This window comes from Schistocerca nitens, chromosome 3 (genome assembly GCF_023898315.1).
Source record: "Schistocerca nitens isolate TAMUIC-IGC-003100 chromosome 3, iqSchNite1.1, whole genome shotgun sequence".
In the NCBI taxonomy this organism is placed as follows: domain Eukaryota; kingdom Metazoa; phylum Arthropoda; class Insecta; order Orthoptera; family Acrididae; genus Schistocerca; species Schistocerca nitens.
In genome coordinates, this window is record NC_064616.1 from 170,691,921 (window position 1) to 170,715,503 (window position 23,583).

Here is a 23,583-nt window from a genome sequence, read left to right on the forward strand (position 1 = left end):
GAGCCTCTGGACGACTGCTGCATTCCTCTCGCCTTTCGTATTTAAACAACGGACACTTAGGTTGTTGTCCGTGGATCCGTGGATTGCTCTCTCGAAATATACCCATTTTTTGTATTTTCATGAGCTTTTCGTTATGTCTTATTACAGACTTTCTTCGTGATTTACACTGTACGACGAACAAAGTGAATATCTGAGTATTAGTATTGTTTATTGGCAATTAACATTAAAGGTCAGGAAAAAGCACTTCGAATCGTATACGTTGCCGTAATTATTTTCTCGTAAACCTTCGCGAGAGAATCGTGTATCTTTGATTTATTCTAGAGTTATTAAACTACCGTAGACTACCACAGACTATCGTCAGTAAGAGTAGACTACGGTACTTTCCGTAGTAGAATTGGTCATTTAAGATCGTAGCCGCTTTATCTGTACCTGTGTGGTTTTTTTTCCCTTACCTATGTTACCAGTACTACCGGTAATCCCACCATTTACTACCTCGTTTGTGCAGTGTACCAAAGCTACCAAACCCTAGTTTTGTAGACCGTTTGTTTATTTCGCCGTGATTCAGAGTTTTCTCGAGTCCTATTTTACTGTTTTATAGTTATAGGGATGGGCAAAGTAAAGTAACTTCACGTTGTAAACGCTATATTTGCAGAGGCTGTGTTTGTATAATGTATAACGCACTGAAGTTTTTTTTTTTCTCACTCTTTTGTGACATATCTGTAAATTTGTTCGTAACATCGAGTGCAGGTGTGTAGTCGTTGTGGTGTCGTGTTAATCTGACATCATCTGGGCTGTTGAACAGGGCAAGTTGTCGGAGTACTCTGACAGTATACAGAATTCACAGTAGTATGACTTTGCCGGGAGATTTCAGTGTCAAAGTTAACGCATTCCGCGATCACATTAACGAAGAGTTTCACAGCGAGTTCTTGCATGTGGTATGTCAGTGTATTAATGCATCGAAGAGCTATCTAATGCAGTCAGTAGTTCTACATCATTCCATTTATAAAGAAAATATGGTTTGGTTCAATATCTCGACATATAAAAACAGTTAAAGTACTGACCGTACATCAAAATATTTGCCGCTTTGCGTACTATTACTTGGAGGAAATTCTGTATTTATATCTAGAAGCTTATGGCCGGCCGCGGTGGTCTCGCGGTTCTAGGCGCGCAGTCCGGAACCGTGCGACTGCTACGGTCGCAGGTTCGAATCCTGCCTCGGGCATGGCTGTGTGTGATGTCCTTAGGTTAGTTAGGTTTAAGTAGTTCTAAGTTCTAGGGGACTGATGACCACAGCAGTTGAGTCCCATAGTGCTCAGAGCCATTTGAACCATTTTGAACCAGAAGCTTATGGCATAGTATACCTGTGTGCTTTACCGAGGACACACTAAATAATCGGCACTTTTTTTATTAGCTGAATCGTTTGTAGCTGTCACATTCCCAGTCCACTAATCACTCTCAGGCCCTTAGATTATGTTTACGACGTTACCTGCAGGAGGCGATAATCATGGTTAAAGGGATACAAGTGAGTAATTGATCGTTGACTTAATGATTTGTGTTGCGCGAGTAATCGGTGTGATGGAGACTGCGGCACCGTATTCTGCTTGCAGTTGTCCGTGCTCTATCTTAGGTTTAAAAATTTATTGCTGCTCTCGTATACTACAAGCTCTGTTTCTCTTCTAAACCTCGTAGTGCAGGTTTCCTCCATTGCAGCTACAGGCGGTGTTTGCGATACTTGCAAATCCGATCGTAGTACACCAAGTAAGCTGCATAGCAAACTCAGAAAACTGAGTGAATGGGTTCTTAGCTGCAAACCAAAGTTAAGAGTTGGAAAAAGTTGTTCTTCGCTACAGGAAATTGACGAAGCAGGAACCTCACTTCTATAACGCATGCGACGCAGCTGAAATAAGGAACTCAGGCAAATTTCTCGGTGCTTACTGAATGGAGTACAAAGAAAGTCACTTACCGATTGTTGCGCGTAAATTAATAAAGATGTTCATGCAGGGAAACTCGTTATTACTTTTAGTAATTAAAACTTCGCAAACAATAAACAGCAATTATGTCAAGGTTTATGACGAAACAGACTAAGTCAAAATTTGCATCTTAACTCGCTCACAAATTTATAAAACTTTCCGTATAGGAAAAGTTATGACTGCCACTAATTAATTCTCTGCACGAATAGCAAAAAGCAATTATGTCGTGTTTTATCACAGAACGGTAACTTAGACGAGAGCTACAAATGAGTGTACTCGCAACTGTGTAACAACTGCTATTGAAAAACTGTCAGTGATGCGTAACAGCCTATCGCCAGCCACTGTCGAATCAGTATCATCCATACATTTATTAAACACACTAGAGCTCTATTGGTTCAAACTCTTTTTACGTTTTTGTATGCAAGCACGTCAGTTACTGATAACTGCGATCTGTAGATGCACTTTGCGATTAAGATGCAGGACTTTCTCATAAAACACATATTACCGACATGTCGGGAAGCAGGCAAGTGTGTTCTGGCAACGCATCGAATTGGTTCATTTACTTACAAGTATTTCATCTCTACTCCTTTCGCGTAGGACTATAAGATGAAACTAGTCGTAACATAATCTTCTTGGTTTCAGTAATACGTACCGTGTTCTGCAGGTCTTAAAAGTGCAATTTGGATTCAGGCCTTGGGACGCTGATTCCAATTCAGAATCGTGCGAGTTGTTTCAGTGGTTAATTTACAAGACTACCATTCACGAGTACCGTCATTAATACCTCCATCCCACCATCGGTGGCCTCCCTAAATCAGTTTAGGTAAATGCTGGAAACATTTCTTCAGTTCAGCCCTATTCCTATTCCATTGTTGTCCAGTCCGGCCTGGTGTTCGATCACTGATGAGATCGATGGGACGTTAAACTCGAGAGAGAGAGACACTAACGGACAGATATATAGATAGGTAGAGAGAGAGAGAGGGGGGGGGGGGGGGAGGGAGGGAGAGAGGTGATGGAGGAGGAAGATGGTAGATGGATAAAATAATTTCAGGTTTAAGTATTCTTAGTTTTGAAAAGGGAAAAAGTAGTTGCATATGCCTATATTCGAGGAGGAGACCTTACTAAAAAGCACTACTTATGAATTCCAAAGCTCTATATAATGCAGGTAAGAAATGCGTGAAATCTGTGCTGGATTTGGCGGAAACTATGTGCCAGAAGTAAGACAGTGGTTTGTGTGAAGAATGGAAACAAACACCACGCTTTACCATCAGCGAGGTTTGTTTCGCTGGCCAGCAGTTAATTGAATTTTCTCGATGTTTGCATTTTTAGCCGTTTGTGGTGTAGTATTGTATTCTCTCGCATTTAATTAAGAAATGAACTTTAACAGCGTTAGTCACAGATCCGCAATTATTGGAGTTGACCCATTACATCGTCTCGCTGTAATGCTTTACTCTGGAGAAGGCCCAGGAAAGCGCACAGATGCTGCGTTGCAACCGTTGTTATTAAATTTGTGCCGTAGTAATATTTTTGTAATAGAAACTACTGGTTACGGGCCTGCAGAAAAAAGGACATTTTAAGATATCAGCTCAGCATTTTCCTTGGGTCATGAAGGGTGCGGGCTTCTTTTAACGTGCCACATCCGATATTCATGAAAACCAGCCTAGAACCGTTGCATACAGCGTGTGAGCTTAGGGGGCGGAGAAAGGAACTTGAGAAATTTATTATAGTTAATTCTTTTTCATTTAAGTTTAGTTGTGTACTGTAGGCCGTTTAGAATCTATGAATCCTTATAAAACTGAAACATTACAATAAGCTCGCGTTGCATTTTTTTCAGTGGAAATTTCTTTGTGCCCAGACAAAATCTTGAATTCAGCACAATAGAGAATCGTGCATTTTGAGACTGTGCTGAGTTTCGGACCCAGTTGCAAAATTATATCGCAAAGTGTTCTTTGACAATGATAACCACATACATATAAGTCCAACTGTTATGCCAACTTATAAGCAACTTTAAGTATTAGTTTGCGATTTGAAAGCAATTATTTGACTTTGCTTAAGAATATACTAATAAAATATAATTTCGTTGATTATATTTAAGGCAACCGCTACTGTTTGTATAATATTACTGTCCTGATTTTCTTGCTCTTTTCGAAGTTTTCAACTTCTGGCATGTGTACGGACGGTTTTAGGTCTGTAAGAAAGTCGAAACATTGTACGAGGGTAATTCAATAAGTATTTTGACTTTCATTGTAATCGTCTTTAGTGTGCTCGCCATCCGCTAAATGGACCCGTTGTCTTTGTTGTGGCAGGTTTCAGCATTGTCATATTAGTTCGCGTTGCGCTCATGCGAAATAAATGTGGTCGTGCCACTCCGCGTTGGCACGAATGAAGAACAGTGTTCTGTAATCTTTTTTTGTGGTCCAAAGATGTACCAAGCACTTAAATCTATAAATAAACTTTCAGCAAATTCGAGGCCCATGTTTTACCTCTGTTTACCAGTAGACTAAAAATTCAAAAGCGGACGAATAAACGTGAAAGACAAGGAAAGGGCAGCAAGTCCTATCACAGTCACAATCATACTCTCTACTGAAATCAACACTGACCAAGTCCGTAACCTGATACTAGATAACCGATGAGTGACTGTTGATAAAGGGGGAAGCCAATTTTTATCAGTTATGGTTCTTCGCGTGACATCATCCTTAACAGGTTCAACTTTCGCAACGTCTGTGCAAGATGAGTCCCAAAGCAACTAAATGAAGAGCACTAGTTCAGTCGTGTGAGAATCTGGTTGTAGCTGCTGGACTGTCATGCTAATGAAGATGAAAGGTTTTTGTAGTGGTGTAGCAAGACAGCCAGGCCACTCGGAGGTAGCCGAAAGGCACGCGTTAAGCTCACGCAGATTGGCGTGAGGTCTGGAACAAGGTAAAGTAATTATCCTATAAAGAAAAGAACGTAGTTCTTGGAATACTTAACTTTAATCCACAATTGGAGAACATCGCTCTTGTTTAGACATTATTACACTGAATATAAACTGGTAATGGCGCCTTGCTAGGTCGTAGCAAATGACGTAGCTGAAGGCTAAGCTAACTATCGTCTCGGCAAATGAGAGCGTATTGGTCAGTGTAGCTTCGCTAGCAAAGTCGGCTGTACAACTGGGGCGAGTGCTAGTAAGTCTCTCTAGACCTGCCGTGTGGCGGCGCTCGGTCTGCAATCACTGACAGTGGCGACACGCGGGTCCGACGTATACTAATGGACCGCGGCCGATTTAAAGGCTACCACCTAGCAAGTGTGGTGTCTGGCGGTGACACCACAGTTTTTGAAACGAATAATCGGTGGAGATTAAAGGTGAGTTCACCACTTTGAACTAGAGAGGAAAGGCCAGAGGAAACACTACGGATCTCTAGCCAAAGAGAAATTCAGGAGTAAACTCTCTACAGCTAAAGGGATGCTCACAGTTTTTGGGACATGCAGAGGCCAGTTCGAGCAATTTATCGAAAAGGGGACAACAATAAACAGTCAACATTTTGAAGCCTGCAACTGAGAACAATCGACCGTTCAAAATCTACAGAATTTGCATTTCGAGGTGTTGGAGTGTCATACATAGTTCGGATCTTGCTTCACTCGATCTGGTCCACTGAAAAATGGTTTAAAAAGCCGTTGGTTCACCTCCGGCGAAGAGTTCAGGGAAGCGATGCTTGTTGCTCAACCTAACACCTTTCTTTTCTGATGGTATTAGAGAGCTTGTGGACCAATTGCATTGTAACTTAGGGTCACTGTGTTGAAAAATGATGTCATCGTAATTTTTGTACTGTTTTGAGAAATAAGAAATATGTCGTGCAGGTATTTTTTGACTTACACTCGTACTTGCATTCTCACTTTCGTTTTAGGGATAACACAGGTCTTGAACGGACAGACTCTGGGCAGTCTTGACCCTCCTATTCAAAGATAGGCGACGGTTAAATAGAACACTACAGATTAGGCAGTGTCCAAAAAACGTGGAGTGAACATTTTTGCAGTTCGGATCTAATCGACTTCACTCGCCAGCTTGGGTTAACTTGCCAAATACGGAAGCCCGACGAGTCTGTAAACCGCATAAAAAGCCTGCTGTATTATCACGAACTCATGCTTCACATATAGCTTGATCATTGTAACTTACCTTTCCGCATCGTGGGTATTACAATCTTACTTCAGTTGGGTTACATCCGAACTCTGATGTGCATACTTTTTTCGTAAATAAGGGTTTTGTATCATCTAACAATACTATGCAAGAATTTTACATTAGTACACTGTTGAGCACTCGCCGTTTTCATAAATACCGTAGGCACTGAAAGAAGGTAAATTGTAGACAATCTAAGGTCTCTAAATTCAGAATATAACTTCGAATTGCTACACCAGTTTCCAGCATTACGGAAGTTGAGAAAAATTGTATAGATTAATGGAAGAATGATACATGCATGTGGCCGATGTTGTCGTTTTGCCAGTGGATATAAGATTCTCTGTCATGCGCCGCTGTTTCCCGTAGTCCGTAGTTAAATTACGGATATCACTACATAGAACGTTGACTGAACTGAGGAATGTATTCTGTAGTACGTGTGGTTATACACGAAGCTGCATCATTTCGACTGATGTGATTTTCCATGTATGAGAATTTCTTAGTTGACGTTCACGTTTGACCATCATGAGAGAGAGAGAGAGAGAGAGAGAGAGAGAGAGAGAGAGGGGGGGGGGAGGGAGAAGGAAACTTGTACTTTTAGATTTTCGCAGTGATCAGACTTTTTAGAGAATAGAGAGTATTTACTGTCAGATTGAGGCCTCTCACATCCATCCTAGTTCAGTTTGCCGTCAAATGAGTCCACCTTACTTGCAGACGGAGGTACCTAGTTGCAACCGCTTTCCCAACGATGGTTGGAACGGTACGCGACTACTGGACTGAGCTCGTGTGGGCTCCTGTTGGGCGCACACTTTCAGCGTTTCCACTGTACCGTGCATTTTCTCCAATATTTTGGTCGCTCTTCCTTCCTATAGCCGCAATATCCGTCCATATCTTCGAAAGCGTAACTCATAACGTATTAATATGTATGGTTCAAGACAAAAAGAATCACGAATGGAATTTACAACCGTCTTACTTAATTATACCTTCAAAAGTGTACCGAAAAATCTCACTTTCATTTCACCCATATTGTCTTAATGGCTAGGGGATGAAGGAATATTTGTAGTGTAACAATTCGAACTCGTTGACGACAGGACACCATCTCACGGTCTACCACTCAAATGAAAAGATCTCTTCTTCCAGTAGCAGCATCTTTCTGATGTATAGTCCTTACTGTTCTATTAATCATTGCTTTAATTTATATATTTGATAGAAACCTATGTCCCAGAACGTGACCAGTAATGTCACTATAAATTAATCTGTTTCCAATCTCAACTGATGTCTAATGAATCTGCTCGTAAACCCCCTCCCGTCCCCTCTATGCGTCGTAAAATTGCCTTCAATCTAGGTCGAGTAGAGCCTCCGTCTCCCCCTGTCATTCACTAATCGTATATACTCTACACCAGACGTCATCGATGATCTGTAAAACATATTCTAACCTTTGCCTGTCCCAAAAAATTTCCCTCCTGTTCTTTCTTTCGGCGCCAAGTTAACTACTCCAGGATGATTTTGTACTTACACGTACTCATGACAAGGGCCTTCCGTAGACGTCTACTCTCGTCTGTTTTCTTCTCTTTTTTTTTTTTCATTACCTCGCGTTTTGTGTATTCTCGACCTGTGATATGACAAAGAATAAAGTTAGTAGTTTGTTGTCTTCATAACGTACGTTATGGGATCACTATTAGCCAAGTACGCAGCATTCTGCTATCTCTCGTGGGATGAATCTTGTGTAGGCGCCAATAATAACAATCCTCAACAGCCTTTCAGTAGGCTTTTAGTGTTGATGGCAGTATTACAAACAATTTATACCGAATGTCTCATTTAGAACTGGTAGAAGATGTTAAATCAGGCCGCTTAAGTTTTCCGCGTTTTTATTTGGAAACTGCCTGTAAAACATTAAAATTTTAATTGGATCAGCGGCGTTTCAAATGCTGGTCTGGCATTTCATTGTTATTTCTTCTCCCTTACTTTTCTGTTTTTATCCATTTTGAGTAGACACCTTAGTTACTGTGGAATCTCTATCAAAGTACAATGAGTAATCGCTCATTTTAGTTTGTATCATTATTAGGATAGCTGTTACGCCTCATCGTATCACACTGTATTTGTCATTTTATGGATGGCTTACGCGACAGGGAAGTGAGCCAAATCCGGACCGAAACTGCATACTGGATTGACGACCGTTGATCTGGATCACCGACTAACGTGTGTATCGTTCAGAATGACTACACGTCTCTGCCTCGTAAATCAGAAAAAAGTCTAATACGAATGCACACTGAACAAAATCTACACTGTTCACAGACAGATGACGGACAGGACTGTCCTCCAGTATGCTAAACGACAAGAAAGGCACGCAGCAAAAAAAATTTAAGTAAAAAATTAATGCTAAATTGTGACTGGTTGATTGTACATAGCAGTGTCAGCCATAGGCGGGAGAAACACTTGAGATAAAGAAGAGAGAGAAGATGCATTGCTATTGGAGACCGTAAGTCGCTATTTGTGCCAGAATACAAAACTAGTAAACTTTTTTCGTTACTGTAATTTTCATGTAAACGAGGAGTGTACATTAGTTAAGAAATTCAAGCCTCCATTGTATTTATTAAACTGAAGCAAAGTATTAAGGAAAGGAAAAGCAAAAGCCACTGTAAATAAGTCGAGAAACAGAAAATAATTCGTGTTCGGAAGTGGTTTCGTGCTGAACAATCACATTGATATAAACGTGTACTATACCTTGATCCCAGCGCAAGTACTACTGAATGAGACCATTCCTTCTCAGTTTCTCGTCTGTGATTTGTGTCGTAGATGGTCACGAATGTCGAGTTGTGTTTATACTTGCCACATCGGAGAACATTCAATGCTGAATCGTTGTTCAGAGTCTAATGTAGCTTTGGCCATTTAGGCATATCACACAATTCATTATGTTTGTCGGTTTTCGCACCGTCAGGAAGTAATTTAATTTTGTGGATGAAGGAACGTATGAAGCCTGTGGTTCTGAGGATAGGGTTTAGATGCGGGCGTTGCAAGCACCTGTATCGATCAATCCGGAAATTAAGCAGATTTCTGCAAGGTCATTTAGTCAACGGATAAAGTGGTGTAATCTGTGTGATTAATTAGATGCATGCACACTAGCGGTCTGCCACAGAACAGCCAATATTAGGAGCTCATTGCCCGTGGAACATATTTGACTCATCCACTAGATTTCTAACACGGTGGCTATTTCCCATACCTTAAGACTTTGCTCGGAACATGTAAGTCCAAGTCATTTTGATCAATTCTTTTGCATTGTTTCCATTTTCACTCCTCATCTTTGTCGCCAACGTTGAATATTTCATACGGAATACTCCTGTCACTCTTTTTAAGTAAAAATATTTTCACACCTCTGTTGACATTACTTGTAATACCAGTAGTCACGGATGATCACTGATATCCTCCTCTATGTTCACTGTCTCGAGAAGTTCAGGTCTATCTGCTGCTAGGAGGTCTAAGATGTTGCCTTCGCTAGTTGGTTCTCTTACCTGCTAGAAGCAATTTTCGGGCAAGGCATTCAGAATAATTACCAGTTTTGATAGCATGACTCTCTCAATCTATACCTAGCAAATTGAAGTCACCCCCTATTACAGCAACATGATCCGGAAACTTATTCGCGATATTAAGCAGGTGACTTCCTCCATGCAGATATTACGAAAAAAAGATTTTCACATTTTAACGCTTTGGCATTACTAAAGTTTGAGTTGCTCCTTCAGAGAGCGATGGCCTGAAACGATTTGAGGCATTTATGCAAAATCTAATTCAACGTGGCCGGACGAGGATTTGAACACCGCTCTTTCTGTATATGAGGATACGTTTGGCAAATCAAGGGAATTTTTACTAAATAGTAAGAAAATTTTGTCAAAAGGTATGGCTGGCGGCAAGGCCGAGTATGATACTTGTTGCTGTGTTACTCAACCTTTCAGTGCTATGTTCAGTTATGTGTTGACAGTTATCTTAAAAGATAGTTGGTCGTTTTGTAGAAATGAATGCATTCTAAAATTGTCCAGAAGCTAAACATTTTTATTTATAAAAAAAGTGGACTGGCGTCCTTATACAAACTAAGTAGTCGGAAGAATTTGGGATCCTACACCAATTTTCAAGACCATTCATTATTGGATGAAGGAATTTAAACATGGCCGTACTGTTATTACGATGTGACATTTTCCTGACGCAGTAATGTAAGGTTCCTTCAGAATAAATATCGACAAATTTGGCGGTAGAGTGATAGAAGACCGATGCATGAAGATTACTAGTGTAATGTGTTTGGATGATATGCGTTTCGTGTAAATGAATGCGTAATATCCTGGATGAATATAGTGTGCTTTCGTTGGATCAAGAGGTAAAATTTAAGGGAGAGGACATTTCAGAATCGCGTTTGAAAGAGTTAGAGCATTGTAAGAAGAGCCTCTGGCATAATTACATGAGTGGGATCGAAACGCGGATCCACCTTACATACCGAAGACCAAATTTCGTCGAAACAATGGGCTGACGAAGAACAACGTCAATCAAGAAAAGCGAAATCCGATTTGTCGTAAGGAAAGTCTGAATTCTGGTAGTTACAGTTTACCTCAAGGAGTGGATAGTGGAGGCTATTATTAGTGTTACATTTCTGAATGCTACTGTTGCTTGAAAATCGTGACTAGCTACTCGCAGCAAACTTTATAAGGGAGTAAATATATTGCTTACCTAATATCAGTATATCTAGCTTTTTTAAAAAATACTTGCCTGCAGCACGTTCTTGTACAATAAATACTTTGTCCCTACACCGGGTGATTCTTATTAACGTTTAAAAACCTCAGGAACGACGTAGATAATGCTGAGACAAATCATTTAATATAAGAAACATGGGATCGCAGCCGTGTGGGGTAGCCGCGCGGTCTGTGGCGCGTTCCCGCGGTTTGCGCGGCTTCCCCGTCGGAGGTTCGAGTCCTCCCTCGGGCATGGGTGGATGTGTTGTCCTTAGCGTGAGTTAGTTTAAGTTAGATTAAGTAGTGTGTAAGCCTAGGGACCGATGACCTCAGCGGTTTGCTCCCATAGAACCTTAACACAGAATTCCAAATTTTTCATGGGATCGCAAATAATGGGAAATAGCCAAAAAGTGGATGACAAATGAGCCGCCAGATCTGTCGCGCTTCTTGATCCCAACCGAAGTCAAGTATTCAAGTTGGTGTGTCTCCGGGCCTACGTTCGCGACTTTAGCGCTTGGGGCTCAGGGTTCGAATCTTGCGTGTAGCACACTGTATTTTTTCACTGTGTTCTTGGTACGTATTTACACTGATGTAAGATTCATTGTTCTATTTACCGGTCTCGCGGTCTCTGCTGGTTTATTGCAAAGTACAGTACATCAAAATCTTATCATTTTGCGTCACAACTACACGAGAATAAGCTTCCGAATTTCGTCGTTACCAGTGAATGACCGACACTTGCTCTACTAAATGTCTGCAAACAAAAAAGAAGGGACAAAAGGAAAGAAACACAAAAGAGCACTACTTTTGCTTGGTCACGGCGAGGAAAGTAATTTTGTAACTCCTATGTTTACAACAGATCACAGTTACAAAAGAAGTTCGAAATTTGTACAGGTGTGCAGCAGTGTGTAGCAGTGCCCTTACGAGCGAGTGTAGGATCGACAAGCCCAACCGCTGCACTCGCGGCTAGTTACGTCATCTGGTGACGTCACATGTTCAAAATTTGCCATCCACTTTTGGGATATATCCTGAGATTTGCGGCCTCATGTGTCTTATATTAAATTACTTACCGTATCGGTGTCTACGTCGCTTCGGGTGTTTTCAAGCGTTAATAAGAATCACCCTATTTATGGAATTGTCTGTATTTGAGTGGGTTATCCCAGATTCTCACGGATGCGAGCAGGATTTAACCCAGGACTTTAACACTTTCCGGTAAATAGATACTGTATAGTGCCACCTCCCCCTCCAATGTCAGCCAAATACAGTAGTGAAACCAGTATAAAGGTAGGGTTACTACGAAAGTAGTTTACAATGTGGGAAGCGTACATGTATCGAATTGATTATGAAAGTAGTAGAGACATACATGCCATAAGCAGCCATGACGAAATTACATAGTTTCTTTCATAGCACAAGTAACAAACTAAGGTATATGCTTTTCCTGGATGGAAATTGGTACAAAGGCACCCAATGTACTTTGTTCAACCTCCGTTCTTCATAATTACCTCAGAAATTCTCTTCGGCATTGATTTTGTTAGGGATTGTGGTTCTTGCAGTGAAATTATCATCCCCTCTTCTCGTATCGCTCTTTCCAGCTCACATACGGCCTTAAATGGCCTTCCATTGCGATAAACACGCCTTGAAAGTATTCCCCAAAGGTTTTCCACGGGTGCTAATCCAGGCTACTTGCAGGCCAAGGCGAGACTCTGATGCGTTATCTTGTTGAAACATTAACCTTCGTCACCTAGGTTCTCAAGAATTCTAATACATTCTGTCTCTAGCATCTCAGTGTAGATACTAGACTTCATTCTAAGTATTACCGAAGCAATTCGTGATTTACCTTTACTGCAGAACGCTGTCCAAATCGTAACACTTCCACCACCAAAACTTCTGCGCATTCTTACCTGCTGCTCTGTTATCAGGTCATGCCAATCATACTGAGATCTATCCGGAGCATCTAAATTAAACTTCTCGTCATCACTGATGATCACTTTAGTCCATTCTGAAGTCCATGACGTATGTTTTTCAGCAAACTCCAGTCTAGCCTGTTTATGTTCGGGTGTTAGAGCGGATTTCAGCAGTCATTTCTTGAATGCAAAGATGTTCATCATTCGACAAAATTCGTCGTACACGTCCGTCAGTTACTGGCAACTGTAAATCAGCGACAAATTGAGAAGAATAACGGTTTGGGGCCGTTTTTCGAACGAAAGTAAAGATTTAGATGTCTCAGATAATTTTCTGCTTTGCCTACATTTTCCGCTCTTCCCATATTGTGCGTCTAATCTAACGAAATTATCAATCACTGTTCTTGAACGGTTCAACTTCTTAGCTATTTGACGATTAGAGAGTCCCATTTCCTTCTGCGCACCGATTTTTGCTTTTTCATCACGCGATGACTGTTTTCCGGGTGGCAGTGTCACAATCGTGGTTTATTTACGCAATACACACTGTCACTAATGGTGTCTGTTTCCTATCGGTAGGAAGGGCACTTACGCGCACACAACACCGCAGAGAGTCGATTACGTTTATACCGAATTCCGCCCTCTATCACTTGAATCGTTTTTGTCTTGTTATGTACTGTACTACTGACATTAAATGCGATACCATTTAACTGCGTTTGATAGTATTGTGGATCACTATTGCATATACACTCTGCACAACTATTCCAACGGATAATATTAATTTTCCTACAAATATTCGTGCCTTTATACTGATTTCCACTACTTCAGTAATGACGAACAACTCTTCCACCCTTCCACAGCGTATGCACACGGCAAATCGCACTGTCCTTTCCGCTTTGCATTCCGACAGCAGTGTTAACTCGCATCTATTGTAGCATGGCGTCGTTCGTCGCTCTCAATTCTCAAAGCATTGCTTACTAGCTCTGTGATAGTGGACGTTATACCTGCCTACGTACTGTGGAAAAGGTGTGTTTTGTGCTTTCTGGTCTGGGGTCCGCTGTAATCCGGGTAAGCCGCTGCGTGTTTGTGGAGCGGCGCGGTAACATTCCGCCACAGCGGTATCTGCCTGCCAGATTATAGCCTCGCTCTGACGGCCGTCTTTACTCTGGCTTGTGAAGTATTTACATTCCGCGCTGCCTACAGAACTTCAGCTTCCTGCCTGTGTATTTTGCCACAGGCATTTCGGCTTGCCTTCCTGCGTTAAAACAGTTGAAAATATTGCGCTGTGTGTCGAACTGTCAGGAAGCGACCGTCAAGCTTCTTCAAAAACTAATGATTACCGTTTTATTAGTATTGTGTTATTGTTCGGCGGTATATACCACGGTCCCATATTCGTAACGAGGAAATTTGCAGACTCCGTGTAGGTGGGTCGAAACAGTTGAGCTTGACGAAAACACAGAAACGTACTCCCCTAACAAGGGAGAGTAGGGAAAAGTTAATTGCAAAGTTGCTACACTCACTGTAAATAGGATTTACGATCCCTTTTTCCCCCCTTTTAGGCTTTTCTTTTTTACCGAGTGAGGTGGCGCAGTGGATAGCACACTGGATTCGCATGCGGGAGGGTGACGGTTCAAACCCGCGTAAGGCCATACAGATTTAGATTTCCCGTGATTTCCTTAAATCGCTCCCGGCAAATACCGGGATGGTTCCTTTGAAAGGGCACGGCCGATTTCCTTCCCCATCTTTGATACAATACGAGCTTGTGCTCCGTCTCTATTGACCTCGATGTCGATGGGACGTTAATCTCAGTCTTCCTTCCTTGGCTTTTTTCTTTCCTTCGCTATCAGATTCTTTCTTATCTTCACGAACAGCTGAATGTGTGACACATAGCTGATTTTACATTTAATGCTCGTCAAACAGTCAACCTGTTCGTAACATCTCGGATTGTATTCATGTAGAATCCCAAGGGCAGCCAAATGGAAACAAGACAAATAAAAAAAGTAAGTAAACTGTTTACTATTTGCATTTATTGATTGACCGTTCCCTCGGTTCTTGGTAGAATATTATATACATTATGAATGAAACATGCATAATGTACACACATCACTGGTGTAATATTGTATAATCTTTATTATTTGTTACACGAATTCGTTTACGGCTGTTACGCCATCATCAGGTACGAAGATTGAACCAAATATGTTGACCAGCTTATTTCAAAAGTAATTGCTTCAATTTTTAATACATTTATCCCTCCGTGAGACAACATGCTTAAGTGCTTACATGGAAAAATTTTTGAGGGTGCCTACGAAACCATGATACTATCCAAGCGTGCACCTCTTCTATATATACATGGATACTCCGCAAAACACATTTAATGCCTGGCAGAGGGTCCATCGAACCACCTTAACAATAGTCTGTTACAGCGCGTGGAAAAAACGAACGCCTATGTCTTTCGGTGCGAGCTTTGACTTCCCTCGTTTTATTATGGTTATCGTTTCTCCCTATGTAGGTCGGCGTCAATAAAATATTTTCGCATTCGGAGTAGAAAGATGGTGATTGAAATTTCGTGAGAAGATCCTGCCGCAACGAAAAACGTCTTCGTTTTAATGATGTCCACCCCAAATCCTGTATCATTTCAGTGACACTCTCTCTCCTATTTCGCGATAATACAAAACCTGCCCTTCTTTGAACTTTCTCGAAGTATTCTGTCAATCGTATCTGGTAAGGATCCCACACCACGCAGCAATATTCTAAAAGAGGACGGACAAGCGAAGTGCAGGCAGTCTCTTTAGTAGATCTATTACATTTTCTAAGTGTCCTGCCAATAAAACGCAGTCTTTGGTTAGCCCCCCTCACAACATTTTCTATCTGTTCCTTCCAATTTAAGTTGTTCGAAATTGTAATTCCTAGGTATTTGTTTGAATTTACGGCCTTTAGACTCTACTAATTTATCGCTTAACCGAAGTTTAACGGATTCCTTTTAGCACCTATGTGGATGACCTCACACTTTTCGTTACTTAGGGTCAATTGCCAAGTTTCGCGCCATACAGAAATCTATTCTAAATAATTTTGCAATTAGTTATGATCTTCTGATGACTTAACTAATCGATAAATGACAGCGTCGTTTACTTCGTTCGAAGTAAAGCGACGGCCACGAATGTCTATCTGCAAGGCACCAAAATTATGGAAATCACATGTGGCCAGGGTAGTTGCGAGTATGCTCCAGAAGTTTCGCTGGGAAGCCCTTACACATCCGTCACACAGTCCCAATCTCTCTCCATGCGATTTCCATATTTTTGGAGCCCTGAAGAAAGACATTGGCGGCCGACGATTTGCTTGGGACGAAGAGCTGCACACGTGGGTAAAATCAGTTCCTTAGGCAACCGCAAACATTTTCCCATGAAGGCACTGACCATATTGTCTCACATTGGGATAAATGTATTAACAGCTATAAACGGTTTACTTACTCTTTTTCCATTTGCTTCGTTTTCATTTGACTGCCCCTCATACTCTAGTTTCCGTAAATGGGGAAAATAAAAAATATATACGCAGTTCCAGATAAGTATTTATGTCCGAATTTGGAACATGTTTGAAGTGTACCAAATTGACGTGTCGTGTTGGTATGTCGGTGTTGACTTACCCTACCGTTACCGGATGTCAGTTTGAAGCGCGACGCAATGATTTTGTGGCATCTGACGTCATACATGCGAGATTAAACAGAACTGACAATATTAATTTAGCGTCTATATTATTTTTTGGAATGTAGTTTTCGGTTCTGTTGCCCGAGGTCTAGGTTGGTATTAAAGATGGCAGTTTGGTTATTAACTGACGACTTCAAGGGATGTTATGTTATGAAAATAACTACAATTCCTATTATGACGCGTGTTTTGAGTTCCGAAACGGCTTCTGTGGTCTCCTTCTCTTGAGTTCGTGCTCCGTCGTTCAGTACTTCGCTGCTGGCTAGATCTTAAATGGTGGACTTGAAAGCGCCGAAAAGTTTATTTCATTTCTGGATTGCACAGCCGTATAACAATTATTCTTATATTTCTTATTACTCTTCGTATGGATTCTATAACTGCAGCTGTGTTGAATCATTGTGCTATATGCAATATTATTTCAGTATGCAGCCTCTAAATTTTGTCCTTTATCTACATTTAAATCAATTTCTATGAATGTGACAGTGTTAAAAGCGCATAAAAATCACATTACAACCCTTTTTTTCGTATGTTTTATTTGTGGAGTTATTTATTAGCCTGTACAGTGCTGTACTGAATTCATATATTTCAAACTTTCCGAAGAACCAAAAGAGCGAGCATTAACTTGTAAGAAATGGAAAACTATGTCGAATGAAGCCTGTCGTATTTTTGGATGCTTTACTGCTTGATTATCCAGTAAACTGTGCTCCAGAAACACCGAATACATACTCACACACTTCATAGAAAAGTAACGCTAATGTCTTACACCAATCGTTTACGTGAGTGAACGATAATATTTTCTTTCCGTTATTACCGTATATGACTTGTAACTATGATACGCTTTTTATTACCAAGCTCCACTAATTCTAATTTTTATTTTTGTTCCTCAGGTATGTTTCACTTACTTCTTCTGCCCGTTTGGCTACAAATAAGACACAGGTATGTATAATCCCACAGACATTGCTGCTTTTATCTGAAAAACAAATACACATGCATGCGCTACCTATGTTCCAAAACGCCGCCCATAAAAACGGGATTTTTCCTGGGCTTATACCTCGGGTCCTATTAGTGATAGAAACTAGGGTCAAGTGTTTGGGACAGCCCTTATATACTCAACAGAAGATCGACTTACTGTAAGTATTCTGCAGCACAGGTTTAAAGTTTGAACATTACACACTTCCTCCAGCTTACGCAACTGGAGATAATCGGTTGTATCTTTTTGAAATTACGTGTGGTCTCCTATGCTTCTTAAGGGGCTTATGGAGGCACCATTTAGTTAATGGGTGGTTCCTGAGAAAACCTGAAAACCAAAACCGAGCCGTTGATTCCAGTATGGCTATGTACAGCAAATGGTTGAAATTTTTACGTTATATTCCCAAGATCCTGCTCTCGAACAACCTTGAAAAGTTTCTGTATACCTTTATCCGTTTCCGAGATACAGATGCTCAAAGCCACCGTCCGTGGCCAAGTAAAATAGGCACGTAATATCTCATGTGAGGCGAAAAGGTAGTTTATAAAGTGACGTACAACCGTAAAGTGTGCATATAAAATCCGATCTGAGGTGTGAAATTAGTTTTGCGATATTTCAGTTTCACGTAAGTAAACTATCAAAAATTTACTGACCCATAAAGCTCTTTCCACATGTGCGACATGGCCTACTGTAGCAGCGAAGTGAAGGGAACCAACGAAAAAACGCTCCTACCGGAATACCCTGAAAAGTGCGGTACAAGCCGCCTTCTCCTACCTTCCTCAGCACGTATAAAATTTTCCCCAGAAATTTTGGCATGCAAATAGATTCGTGCTTTTTTATGCCGAGAGAGAGTGAGACTGTGGCATTGGGAAAGAGACGTTAAAGTAATAATACCGGAAAGGAGTAGACTGTGGTAACGGTATAGAAAGAGAGGGACACAGTAGCAGTGGAACATAGTTGACAGTGACAGAACAGTGCTACGAAAAGAGTGAAGGATACAGTGCCAGGGGGGGAGGGGGAGTGATAAAGAGAAGGAGAAAGTGGAAGCGGGTGAGAATCAGTGATAATGAGACACAGAATCTATAACAATGGCAGTGAGGAAGAGAAGTTACTGACAGTAAGAAGAGACGACAGTAAGAAGAGACTGCAGTAGTGAGAAGGGATGAATGAGATAGTAGCAGTAAGGACACGTCCTACGTAAGCGACAGAAGCGACCGACAGTATGGGACAGCTTCAGACGACGGAGCACCACCGCAGTTATGGCTACGGAAGTGTCCTACGTGGGTGACGTCCATGGCGCTGCCTGTCCTCTGCTACAACCAGCGACGTTTGAATTCAAACGTGTTTGAATCTTGTCGCTCCAGCACGCGCGACAGTGAGAGCAACCGCCACGCGTCTTCTCGGCAAAGGAGTGGAGCTATAAAATACTTATCATCCGATTTTGAGAAAACTATTCGGTGAAAAAATTTGATTCTTCCGCATCTTACAGCTTGATATCTTTGCTCGATAAAGGTCTGAATTTATTTGTGTTATTCGTCATAGTTACTGTGCTGCACGAAACTGAGTACATGGCTGCACGAAATTTTTAAGAGTTGGCAGAGGTAAAATCACATTGCGTAAACTTTCCGTATAGTTCAGTTTAGGCCATACAGTATTTCTTATGAAATGTAACCAATGTATCTAAATTTTATTTAAAGCTGAGAGCGGAATGATATCTCTTTTCATTCTTGAGATATTGGTTGTTATATCCGCGGACGGGTCGCTCGCGGCGCGTCCGAATCCTTTCCCGCTTCAGGAATCAAGTGGTCGTAAAAATCGTTGTATCTAATAAACGGTTCAAGATATCAGAACGACGTTTTTTGGCAATGACAGCACGCAGTAAGGACTGATTTATCGTATAATTAACACTCGATACGTTTTTGTCAAACGTGTAAGCAGAGCAAAACTAGACTCCCTAGAAATTACACCGTGAGGTTTTGTCAGAATTTTTATATCCAAACAAGGAGAGAAACAGGAAAACGGGGTATCAAAGTGACCAGCGTGAGGTCTAGTTTTGCATGAAAATATTTAATTGCTTGAAAGTAATCAGGGTAATGAAGGGAAACTTACTGAGTTGAGGAAACATTGAAATATTTCACGAAAAACTGCTGCAAAGCTTTGTAAATGAAGTGTCAAAAAGTTCATCTGTTCAAGGCCTAGCTATTTTGCACATAAGAAGATACGTTTATGTGGTATTTAAATGTTAAAAAGGCTTTCTTCGAATCAGGTACCAAAGATAGAATTTTCGAGAACAGAAGACGTTAGGAAGGCAAATGAGCTGTCATTAAGCTCATGCTTTCTGATTAAAACTTGGAAATAAAGAATGAAAGAAGTCGGTCCAATATTTTGTGAAATTATTTGTGTAAAAAAAATAAATAGATCAAAGAAACATTCTATGTGCCTTTGAATGATGCTCGAAATCATGAACAGAAAATCGGCTGCATCAAACGTTTCTCTAATATTTTTTTTTTATTTCATAGTTTTAGATAGATCATTTCACAAAACGTTTCACTTTGTTTTCAAAAATTTTGTATACTTTACTTTTAAAGACTATTTAGATTAACGGAAACGGCCCGCATCTCGTGGTCGTGCGGTAGCGTTCTCGCTTCCCACGCCCGGGGTTCCCGGGTTCGATTCCCGGCGGGGTCAGGGATTTTCTCTGCCTCGTGATGGCTGGGTGTTGTGTGCTGTCCTTAGGTTAGTTAGGTTTAAGTAGTTCTAAGTTCTAGGGGACTGAAGACCATAGATGTTAAGTCCCATAGTGCTCAGAGCCATTTGAACCATTAACGGAAACGCTTGGTCTTAACATTGAATTTATTAGGAATTTAATGAGTGTGATATACTGAGATAGGTGTGTATACGTTTAAATATCAAGTACATTGGCAAGACCTTAAAAATATATTTTGTAGGGTCCTACCCACTCGTCTCTTATAGGGTGCCTAAAGGATGCTGCCTTCTCGGATAGCAAACAACAATTCAGTCAAATCACATTAATACATTTATTATAATAACGAAGGTTGACAATACTTAACTTTGTATTGCAAGAACGTGTCGCAAGCGATGGGTGACAGGCAAACAATCAGTGTCTTTCTCTATACACTATGTCCAGACAAGCAATGGATATGGATCACTAATAACTGCTATCGTAGTGCTCTGCGGCCGGACTGGCAGGAGCGGCGCTGATATTCTCTTCTTGTAGAGGCCGTTCCTGTCGTGGTGCAGTCCTAGTCAGCGGACGTCGTCTGACAGACTTCTCTGCTCTTGTGTTCTTCATCTTCTTGTCGGTGCTTGTCTATGCGCTGGAACATACTTAGCGATGCAGTGTAAACAGTGTACATAAAACTTAGTATACAGAATTATAGCTGAGTAGTTAAAATATAAGAAATATGAGGGACCGAACCCAGATCCTTTAACGTGTCGTCATTTCGAACACGTAACGCTACTGTTGCACCACAGCTAGTTCTCAGGTGCTAGGCTAATTCCTTTGTATTAAAGGTAGCCAGTCATTCTTCCGCATTTACCGACTGTTAAAAGTTCTTGATCAAGTAAAAAACATTCGTCTTTAATTTATTGACGAGATTGTCGAACACTCCTCCGCTCATTCACTTGTATTCGAAGAATTTGTCTGGTGATCTTCGTAGTTGATAATATAATTTATGAGATTCCCATGTGAAGATTCCTCCCTTTGTAAATTTCATACAAAGCATTCCTTTTCGCTTTATTTTAGTAAGTAAAGCTACTTTTGTAACCTTACTCTCCAGCTACAGTATTCTACAGTGGTTGACTCTAACAAGGGAACTTCCCTATCGCACCCCCCTCAGATTTAATTTTAAGTTGGCACAGTGGATAGGCCTTGAAAAACTGAACACAGATCAATCGAGAAAACAGGAAGAAGTTGTGTCGAACTATGAAAAAAATAAGCAAAATATACAAACTGAGTAGTCCATGCGCAAGATAGGCAACATCAAGGATAGTGTGAGCTGAGGAGCGCCGTGGTCCCGTGGTTAGCGTAAGCATCTGCAGAACGAGAGGATCTGAGTTCAAGTCTTCCCTCGAGCGAAAACTTTAATTTTTTATTTTCAGACAATTATTATCTGTCCGTCCGTCCGTCCGTCCGACGCGAGGTAACTGCGCCGTAGTATGGGGACGCTACACCTAAACAAACATCGAAACACACGTCAGTCGACTACAGCGCACGGAAGAGGGATTATTCCTGCTAACGAGGCTCCCTGGCTGTCAGTTGACTGTTCGCTACTTTGGAAGAGACTGCATTAAATACGTGAGATGTATTCCGTGGGCAATATGTTTTCGGTTCCCATTGGAGACGCACGTCCTTTCGTCTACTTCTCTGCCTCGTGATGACTGGGTGTTGTGTGCTGTCCTTAGGTTAGTTAGGTTTAAGTAGTTCTAAGTTCTAGGGGACTGATGACCATAGATGTCAAGTCCCATAGTGCTCAGAGCCTTTCGTCTACTAATCGCACGGTTTTGCGGTGCGGCCGCAAAACACAGACACTAAACTTATTACAGTGAACAGAGACGTCAGTGAAAGAACGGACAGATAATAATTTTGCGAAAATAAATAAAGTAAACTTTTCACTCGAGGGAAGACTTGAACCAAGGACCTCTCGTTCCGCAGTTGTTCACGCTAACCACGGGACCACGGCGCTCCTGAGCTCAAATTCTCCTTTATGTTGGCTATCTTGCGCATGGACTACTCAATTTGTATATTTTGCGTTTTTTTTTTCGTGGTTCAAAAAATCGTTCAAATGGCTCTGATCACTATGCGACTTAACTTCTGAGGTCATTAGTCGCCTAGAACTTAGAACTAATTAAACCTAACTAACCTAAGGACATCACACACATCCATGCCCGATGCAGGATTCGAACCTGCGACCGTAGCGGTCACGCGGTTCCAGACTGAAGCGCCTTTAACCGCACGGCCACACCGTCCGGCTTTTTCATGGTTCCACACAACTTCTTCCTGTTTTCTCGATTGATCTGTGTTCAGTTTTTCAAGGCCTATCCACTGTGCCAACTTATAACTAAATCTGAGGGGGGTGCGATGGGGAGGTTCCCTTGTAAGCAGCCGTCTTGTAGCGGGAGATGGTCGCTCGCACGCAGGACACCCGACCTTTTCGCCCGATGCTGCTGCTTGTCGCTGGAGTGTCGCGTATCCAGAAGTCGCTCGCTGTCAGTCGCTTTTGACGCTTACGTAGGACACGGCCTAACAGAGGGCAAGAGGGGGACATTGACAGTGAGGGGAAACAGTATTAGCAGGATAGTAGGACAGAAGGAAGGAGACGGTGGCTGAGAGGCAGGAGACAGTGGCAGAGAGACAGAGAGAGTTAATGACAAGAGTTGGGCTGAATGAGTGAGTGGGAATGGGCAAGTGGGTGTTGATGAGTATGAGCGACTTACAGTTAGGGGAGCTTGTGGGAGTATGATGTGAGCTGCATGTTAACAAAAGCGCGAATATCGTCGCAGGCCAAAATGTTTTGGAAGATGCTGAGGAAGGGAGAATGAGGCAGCTGGTACCCCACATTTCAGTCAGTGTCGTCTCAAATAGGGGCATAATAGCTTTTCTTGTGTCCCGTAAAGAGCATTTGTCCGCACACACACAAAGTCAGTCCGTACTCCGTTTTTCCATTTAATTTCATGCTTACTAGGAATGTTTTGCCTTCCGGTAGAGATAACTAATAATAGACACAGTCTTACAAACATAAACTATACAGAGGTTGGATGCACCAAGGGATTTGGAGCGGTGTCAATGAGTTTTTTTGTTGTTATAAAATTAAAATGACGCAGTAACGGTGACAGCTGAGAATGTGACTCGCAGAAGGGAATGTCATCCATGCTCATTTCTAATTTTATGTTTGGTCTAAAGACTGAGGTCTTGCATACCGTAATGAGAGTGGTTTTTATACGCTGTTCGACACAAATTAAGCAAACGTTGACTTCCAGTCCATGCCGTTATAACATGTGAAACCTTTAAAAGTAGGTAATCGAAATATATCAAGATGTATTCCTTTGCTACCCTAAACTCTTAGCAGTCACCAAACAGGGTAGGAGAGGGGATGGTGGCGGATGTGGCTGAAAGGGCAATCAGTGTTCTCAGGCGATGTTTCAGCTATGGAAACCGATTACAGAAAAAGACC

General features: G+C 41.5%; 1 protein-coding gene across 1 annotated transcript in view; it reads left to right on the top strand.

Annotated features, from left to right (window-relative positions):
• The window catches only part of LOC126248110 (dystrophin, isoforms A/C/F/G/H-like), a 1,130,095-nt gene extending 1,112,685 nt beyond the window's left edge, over positions 1-17,410 (top strand). The window contains exon 51 of the mRNA XM_049948788.1: positions 17,310-17,410. Coding sequence (XP_049804745.1) covers positions 17,310-17,351 — 42 coding nt within the window. The 3' untranslated portion in view covers positions 17,352-17,410. The remainder of the gene's footprint in view (positions 1-17,309) is intronic.
• Positions 17,411-23,583: the final 6,173 nt, after the last annotated feature.